The 8884-nt window shown below is 37.4% G+C and overlaps 1 protein-coding gene across 2 annotated transcripts; it reads left to right on the top strand.

Moving 5' to 3' along the window:
- Positions 1-317: 317 nt before the first annotated feature.
- On the top strand, positions 318-7922 carry LOC133701439 (lysine-specific demethylase JMJ13). 2 transcript variants are annotated; one of them, XM_062125354.1, is made up of 11 exons: positions 318-780; positions 2079-2463; positions 3265-3421; positions 3502-3721; positions 4542-4595; positions 4677-4756; positions 4861-5138; positions 5271-5666; positions 5785-6191; positions 6293-6571; positions 7088-7922. In XM_062125354.1, exons 1-11 carry the CDS (start codon positions 778-780, stop codon positions 7448-7450), a joined length of 2622 nt encoding a protein of 873 aa, XP_061981338.1. In that variant the 5' UTR covers positions 318-777; the 3' UTR covers positions 7451-7922. The 2 variants fall into 2 exon arrangements, with proteins under 2 accessions (XP_061981338.1, XP_061981339.1); XM_062125355.1 differs by having other exon boundaries at positions 6299-6571.
- The last annotated feature ends 962 nt before the right edge of the window (positions 7923-8884 follow it).

Below are 8884 nucleotides of genomic sequence, written 5' to 3' on the forward strand. Positions count from 1 at the left end.
TATTTAAATATTATTTATTTTTAATATTAATAAATTGAATAATATAAAATTATTAAAAGAATAATTTAAAATAAAAAAATTAAAACAAAATTGAAAAGCACTGCCTGGCCGCACAAAAAACAGTGACAACAAATGAAGCGAGCAAAAACGCGTTTTGGCCGGCAAGGCGTTTGGTTGAACCACCTAACAACTACCACCACTTTCCTCCATCCTTCTCTCTCTTTCTTTACTCAATTCCATTTTTTTTTTCTAATTTAAAAAAAACTGAAAAGTAGCTCTAGTAAATTTTGTTTTTTCACTATAAAAATACAAGTTATCCTCTTTAAGGCCTTTTCCCGGTTTTCTAAGCCATTCCCTTCTTTTAACTTTCTCTCTCTTCCTCTCTTCCTTTTCTTTTCACTCACTGCCTTTTCTTTTCTCTCTCCACACCTTCCACCGTTAAACTTCCGTTCTCGCCGGAAACCGCTCATCTCTCCGGCGTATAGCCTCCGTATATTGCCGGCGAATCCGAGAATTCGAATTCACTGATTTGTTTGGTTTCGTGTCTCTGTCTCCGTTTTTGACAACTACTTTTTCCGGATCTTCTGAGATTGGCTCTGTTTGTTCGTTCTTGGCGCGTTTTGAGAGAATGTGGCGTGCTTGGTTGTGATAATTGTTTTGTTGAAGAAGATCTTGATCTAGGGTTTGGAATTCGTGTATTTTGTTGATTTCAGTTTTGTTTTTGTTGGCTACAATTTGACTAAAACGGAGGCGTATAGTGACCGTCCACGGAATGAAATGGTATGTGGTTTCTCTTTGCTAATTTAAAAATTTCTTCCATCCTTTAAATTTATCTGTTGATGCTTATAACGCTGTGTTCAATAGTTATGGAGTTAATTTATTCCAGTTTCTATTGGACAGATCTTTCACATTGTTCTACCATGCAATGGTGATTTTGATTTCTGGATTGTATTTTTTGGAAATTTAAATATTTTTTTTGAGCTTCAGTTTGATTTATTAACCCTTGTTTTTGTAGTTTTTTGATTCTTCCAACCTCTGTTTTTGTTGCATTTTCTGTTACGCTTCAAAGATTAATTTTTATTTTTATTTTGTGAAGATGTTTAACTATTTTTCTTTTTTTCTAAATGAGTTTTATAATTTATTTTTCGGATTTCAATTTAATTTTAGCCGGCTAACAAGCTGCACGCAAAGATGACAAGATCATGCTTCCATTTTTTTTTAATTCTCTCATTTTTCATGTGCCTGTAAAAATTGTGAATGAAGTGTGTACGCGTGTATTTGTTGAACGGTAGCTTTGACCATGCTTAGAAGTTCCGCGGATAAAGATAAAAAGAGTTATAGAATTGAAAAAATGACCGTAAAGAGTTGATATGGTCATAGACGTAGTTGGTTCAAGTTGTACTTTTATTAGTTTGAAATATTCCTTGGATTTATTGAATTTTTGACTCTCAATTCAACATGGGTCCTGTGGATACTCTCATTGTTGGCTTTGATTGTGGTGATAAATTGATTAATTGATATGACCACAAATGGTTGACTCTGTATTACTTTCTTTGGGGTGGAAAGAAGCGGGGCAGTATTGAAATTTCTTTGGGGCTATACAATTAACATGAATGCAGGGTAATTTCCTGTTGGCGACTTTCTACAGTTTTCACTTTAGGTGAATTTTTTTTGTTTGTTGTCTTTTTATTTGATAATTTGGTCGTTCATTTCTGAACTTTGACATGATTTCTTTAATCATGCATTGAGTGTTGACTTGCTGTAGCCCATTCTGGATTGTATTGAACATAAATGTTTTTGTAGCTGAACTCATTATCAGTTGAAATAAACAATGCAGATGCTTAGTTTCGTGTCTGTGAAACTGAAAATGCTTGATGAATTTGTGTTTTATGCTAGTTGTATTCTTGAATTAGAGCTTTATATATTCTCATATCTTCTATCAAAATACATACTGCACCCGATGTTGATGCTTTGCTATCTAAATATAAGGTGGAAAGCGCATTATTTATCATGCATTTCTTTTCTTTTTTTTATCCATGTGTTGATCGGATTCTATTGTACTGCCTTTTGTTTTGAAGGTGGAAGGAAGGGTATGCTTGTCCAAAGAAGCTCGGAATGGGCTAGAATATTTGAAGCGCAAAAGGCTTCAAAAAATGAAATTAGAAAGTGTCACAGAAACTGTAAGTATTCCCAGTATGATGAGTAGAAGCGGAGGAGATGCTTTAAGGGCTTCAGCATCGTGTGGTGTTAGGATAAATGGTAACATGGAATCATTCTCTAGGTCTGCTGGTGCTTCAAGTGGGGAGGATGTGTTTTCAAAGCGGAAAGTGGAAAAGTTTGACACCAGTGATTTAGAATGGACTGAAAAAATCCCAGAATGCCCTGTCTATTGTCCGACAAAGGAAGAGTTTGAGGATCCCTTGGTGTACTTGCAGAAAATAGCTCCAGAAGCTTCAAGATACGGTAATGGATCAACTCAGGTTTATTTTTTCTTATGATGTTGGTTGTATTGACTAACATGAAAATTGAACATGTAGGGAGTGTAAAATTCGTCCAATTTTTGTCTCAAATTGGTCTAATTTATCTTATAAAAGTTATTCCCAAACATTGTTTTGTTAAAGAGGTAATGTAGTCTTGAAACAGGGTCTCCTATAACAATTTCTTTAAACCTTGTTTGTAATCTTGCTGGTCTATCAGCTACTGTAAATCACATGGAAGACACCTGCTTAAATTAGGGTTCATGTAAAAATCTTAAAGTCCTACTTTTGTTTTTGGTTGGCATATCTACTCTGTACTAAGCCTGTATATGTCTATGCTAAAAGCAAGCAGACATTGCTGTCTAATAATCTCTTTTGCCTCTTTATTGGTTATACAATCTTCTTGGTTTTACTTAAGGTTCTGCATGGATTGGAGTATTTCTGTTTCTTTAAAATTGAAGAACATTTAATTCTCAACATCGAGCCACAAGAATGAGAACCTGGGCATGTCTAATTCACGCATTCCCTGCTTCATATAAAAGCATATTATGTAGTGTAATAGACATCCTTATTATTCTTTGTCAGTATTGTCTCGGTCTCATTGGGAAACATTCTTTGTTTTTCTCATAATACGATCTTCCTTCAAGTAACATTTGTGGAAACTGCAAGACTGAGGGAGTTCTTTTGCTTTCTTATTGCCAATCACAAGTTTCTGCTGCCATGTTTTCATCAATCAAATTAATGCAATTTGCATCTTCATGTTATTATTCTTCTTCTGAATTTACAGGTATATGCAAGATTATTTCTCCTGTTAGTGCATCTGTTCCTGCTGGGATTGTATTAATGAAAGAGAAAGCAGGATTCAAGTTTACAACTAGAGTACAACCTCTTCGTCTTGCTGAGTGGGATAGTAGTGACCGAGTCACATTTTTTATGAGTGGAAGGTTAGTTTTATTACTTCAAAGAGATATAAGTTCTTACTTGATTGTTTTCTCGGGTTTTAAATATGAATGATGATTTTCAGAAATTATACATTTCGTGATTTCGAGAAAATGGCGAACAAGGTTTTTGCCCGTAGATATTGTAGTGCCAGTTGTCTTCCTGCGACGTACATGGAAAAAGAATTTTGGCATGAAATTGCGTGTGGAAAGACAGAAACGGTTGAATATGCATGCGATGTTGATGGCAGTGCCTTTTCATCGTCTCCTAGGGACCCGCTTGGAAATAGCAAGTGGAATCTGAAGGTGTTGATTTTGCTTTTGCATTTATGATTTCCTGTTCTTTATTCTGATGGATAACATCCGCCTAATTTTACCCAAGAAAAAAAAATATTATTTCAAGTACTGGAGTTGGTCAGATGTGCAAAATAAAAACAAAAAGAACCAGGAGAATTTGCAAAGCATCCAGGGAGGGGTAGGGTGGTAAAATGTGTAATATCATGATCTAATGGCTAAAATCAATCCAACTGGAGAACCCAAATCACAGTATGAGAATTTTTTTCACATGAGTGTGCAGCACGAGAAACCCTCACTATTCTCAACATAAATCAGTGTGGCAAAGAACGGAGTCTTTATCTTTGGAAGGGTGCGCCAGAATTCTGGCAATTTGGTTTTCCTGAGCTTCCTGGGTTGAAAAGTGGGAACCATACGTGAGATCTGCTAATAGCCTGATACATGTTTGTTGCCACCCAAGATAAGATTGTTTTGTTTTAGAATGGAGAAATCCTGTTCCATTAGGAACAGGGTAGTGTATAGTAGATTGAATATAAATTTTTCCTTCGCAAGTAAAGTGAAAAATATTTCAAAACAAGGTAGTGTATACCCCCTTTAATCTTATGCCATTCATCAAATAGCTAAAAAAATAATCCCCTTTAGCATCCCGCCTAAAATCTCTTCCTCCCTTATTTTTTATTATTATTCTACTGCTATGGAGAAAGAGTTGCTTGTTGGGAAAAAAAATAGCTCATTGGTTACTGAAATTTATGAATAATGTCTTTTGTATCTGTTTCTTGTATTGCACGGACAGCTACCAATTATTATACTTTATCTATGTTTGTGATTTCAGAATCTTTCCCGGCTGCCGAAGTCCATTTTGCGCCTTCTGGGAACAGCTATTCCGGTAATTGGTCAATATATTTCTTGTCATATTTGTTAGTTTACTTGATGTCTCTTGTTGAGTTAGATTGCGCACTTATTTCAGGGGGTAACTGATCCTATGCTTTACATTGGAATGCTGTTTAGCGTGTTTGCTTGGCATGTAGAAGATCATTATTTGTACAGGTATTATTCATATATGTATCCTTTTGTATCCTTTGCTTTGTATTGTTTAGTAAATTTTTTTGTTAACATTGATTTAATTGTCAATTTAATTACCTTACTGGCAGCATCAATTACCATCATTGCGGAGCATCAAAAACTTGGTATGGAATTCCTGGTCATGCAGCTTTAAAATTTGAAAAAGTGGTTAGAGAACATGTGTATAGCCATGATATTCTATCAACTGATGGGGAGGATGGAGCTTTCGATGTACTTTTGGGGAAAACAACTCTGTTTCCACCAAATATATTGTTAGAACATGATGTCCCTGTGTACAAGGCTGTGCAAAAGCCTGGGGAGTTTATAATCACTTTCCCGAGAGCTTATCATGCAGGATTCAGCCATGGTAAGAAATTGTTTCTTTCAGCTGAGATGATAATAGTTTTGATTTTTTTTTTACTTACCCATCTTAACTGGATTTTGGGATATTTGTTACAGTATAGCGATAGTAATTGTATTTTCCCTTGTCTATTTGTAGGTTTCAACTGTGGTGAGGCTGTGAACTTCGCAATTGGTGACTGGTTTCCTTTGGGGGCTGTAGCTAGCTGGCGCTATGCACTACTCAACAGGGTGCCTCTACTTCCCCATGAAGAACTTCTGTGCAAAGAAGCAATGCTTCTTTATACAAGTCTAGAACTTGAAGATTCAGATTATTCCTCTGCGGACCTGGTTTCCCATAATTGGATTAAGGCTTCTTTTGTGAAGCTGATGCGATTCCACCACCGTGCTCGCTGGTCTATAATGAAATCAAGAGCATGCACTGGCCTTTTGCCAAATACCAATGGGACAATCTTATGCACCTTATGTAAACTGGATTGCTATGTGGCATTCCTTAACTGCAGCTGTGACTTGCATCCGGTGTGCCTTAGACATGGTATGATTTGCTCCATATCTTCCACGGACAACATACAAAATATCTCTCTTCTTTCTATGATTAGTCATTTTCAATTGTCTTATAATCACTTTATAATTGTGCTGGTTGCACTGTCCAGATTTCAGTTCACTTGACTTTTCATGTGGGAGAAATCACACACTGTTTTTGAGGGAGGATATTTCTAATATGGAAGCTGTAGCTAAGAAATTTGAGAAGGAAGATGGAATATTAGAGGAGATTAGACGGCAAGCAAACACTGGTGATGATTTGTATTCTTATCAGTTATCAGTGAAGTTTCATTGTGTTCCCGAGGATGGGTACTTTCCTTATTGTGATATAAGCTTTGATTTCAAGGCCGAGACTCCTGCGATAACCAGGGAATGTTCACAAGAGTTTAGCAAATCCACAAACAAGTATGGTATTGGAAATTTTAGACCTGAATACTCTGAAGCTTCCATTTCCTGTGCTGCATCCACTCTATGTTCTTTTGGAGAGCCAGTTGAAAGCTTTTCTGCATCTGACAACGTATGATTCCTTTCTTATTCCTACTTTAGACAAATGTTGAAAAATAAGTTGTTTTTAACATTATGGTTAATGGATTTTATTTCCATCTTTGGCGGGTAAAGGTGCAGGCTGACTTTAATGCAGGAAAACTTGATCCGGAAAGGTTATTTGAGGAAGGATTGCACAGCAAGCATGAGTACTCAGTATCCTCTCAATCACATGATGATGAATTCTTGAGAATCCAGAAAAGTAATCCTCGAGGGTTAGAGGTTAAATCCAGTGTTGATGAACAAAGTGATGATTCTGACTCGGAGATTTTTAGGGTTAAGCGCCGGTCTTCTCTGAAAGTTGAAAAAAGAGTTGTGAATGATGCTGCATCTTCAAAGAACTCTGAACACCAGGTATAGTTGTATATTGCTACCTTGACTCTATTTTGGTCACTTAATTTTGTACTCTTAATTTTGTAAATTGCTTTCAAGTCCTGCTTTTCAATGATTTGTATGTTATATATGGTTCTTGTCTTATTTGATTGTGTTTTAAGGATTCTCAGGTGGTGTATCTTTGAATCTTACCATTTTTTTTCTCTCTCTTTTGCACTCTGTGTTTCCCCTATTTTTCAATGTACTCTACCAGTAAAATGCAAAGAGTGTTTGAATTAAGCATTATCTTTCCCTAATGTAATTTTCTGGTGTCTTAATGAAATTTGTCTCTAATTAGTTTCTCATAGTAGTGATATTAGATTATTTTGAACTATATGGCAAGTTATTCATAATGCATGCTGTAGTGTCCGTACTTGCACTCATTTGGCTACCATAATGTCAAAGGATGAACTTTGAAGTAGTTGTGCTGAAAACTAGTCTTCCTGAACTATTGTTGTACTCAGATTTTTCATGCTCATATTTGGTCACCTGATACAGGGGCTTAAAAGACTGAAGAAGCTCCAACATGAAGGAAGATATGGGCAAACGACATCATCAGAATACTGCAGAGCTGATGAATCAAATCATGGTTCCACGTCTTCAATTTCAGATTATAAAGAAGCACCAGAGAGTGCTTCAAAGGACAGGGTTGCCAGGGGAAGTACTATTCCATTCTCGATTAAGTTCAAGAAGTTGACTTCCAAGGAAGAAATGGGTAGACAGCGAGAACACCACAGATTGGACCGCTTCCAGCATGAACTGGGAAAGACTATGAGGGAACCACCTCCTATAGAGATTGGGCCAAAGCGTCTTAAAGTCAGAGGCCCGTCATCTCTAGGTTCAGAGAGCAGGTTAGATTGACTTTTGGATCACATAATTGACGAGAAAACTGGCTGGCCTGCCTCGGGAGTATCATCTAGAGCCTGACTTTGCTAACCTTTTCTTCTCTAATGGGGTTCTAACCACACGGAATATCAAAAGATTGATTGATTCTGGGAGCAGCGGCAAAGATTAACCAACTCTAGGACATACTTTTATTCTTTGTGCAGGCCTCGAATTGGGGCGCTTTGCACGGATGGTGATTCTTCAGGTTCTCATGCCGGGGTGTTTTTCCGTCATTTGGCAGGAGAACCTTCCTGCTAGCTGAAAGTAGAAATTTGATTAGTAACTTTGTAAAATTTTTTGTAACAGTCAGATTAATTCTTGCAAGGAAATAGTGGGTATTCCACTGCTCCTTCATTTAAAACCAGTCTGCTGCTTCCGCAGGTTCTTTATTCTTTATGTAGCAATGGACCACTTGAATAAATGCAGAGAAATACCTCTTTTCTCTTTATGTGCGATCATGCCTGCTTCATTTCTTATGTTTATTTAGCTCATACCGTCACAGTACATAGCTATTGTACATGCAAGGATTGTTATGGGATCGGCACGCCATTAAACCGAGTTTAAATTGAAAGGCTTGGCATGCACTGAACCAGAGATGAGAAAACTTGAGCTGTTCCCCCCCCAGTGTTGATAATGTTGCAAGGTGCAAGCTCGTCTTAGAAAAGCAAGCTGGGGATAGATGAACAGTGGGGTATGCCGTTTATGCCTTGTATATGGGGTGATTTCCTAGTGGACATGCCACTGGCAGTATGCATGCATGTGGCTGTCACTGCAAGGTGCGAACTTTAATGGCTTACGTGCTTTCCCATTCTTGAAAGATAGCATAGGACTTCCATGGGGCTTTGTTACTGCTGTCTTGTTCACGTTAATGGCAAGCACTAGGGTCATATGTTCAGTGGTTGGGAAGCTGTTTTGACACGAACCAAGTTTCCCTGTGGTCTGTTTGGGTCGTTCTGCTCCTTTTGTAGCCCAGCATTTGCAACATTATTGACAATAGCGTGTAGCCATTTTTGTTGTGCATGGAGAAAGATACCTGACACAAATCACAACGGTTTCGCTGTTTATGTTTTGATTTTATTCAGAAACAGGTGGGCCGCAATGGTCATATGTTGTTCCTTCTCGTCTCAGAAAACATAAAAGATTGCTGTTTCTTCACGAGAGCTGCTAATGCTCGGGAATCTTAGGCACTCGAGAATTCTTTGCAGAGAGGCAGCCCGACAACAAATGCACAAGATGGGAGAAAAATCTCTTTTTCGGCCTAGACTGCTTGCTTACATAATTAAAATGAATGGGAATTACGGGTATGCTATAATGCGACGATTGGTCGTGATCTGATGACTAAAATGAAACCAATAATCCTGAACTTTTCCTCCTATTTCTTGCTTCCTGACTGTGTTTTGCGACTTGTCC

Source organism: Populus nigra, chromosome 8 (assembly GCF_951802175.1).
Source record: "Populus nigra chromosome 8, ddPopNigr1.1, whole genome shotgun sequence".
In the NCBI taxonomy this organism is placed as follows: Eukaryota; Viridiplantae; Streptophyta; class Magnoliopsida; order Malpighiales; family Salicaceae; genus Populus; species Populus nigra.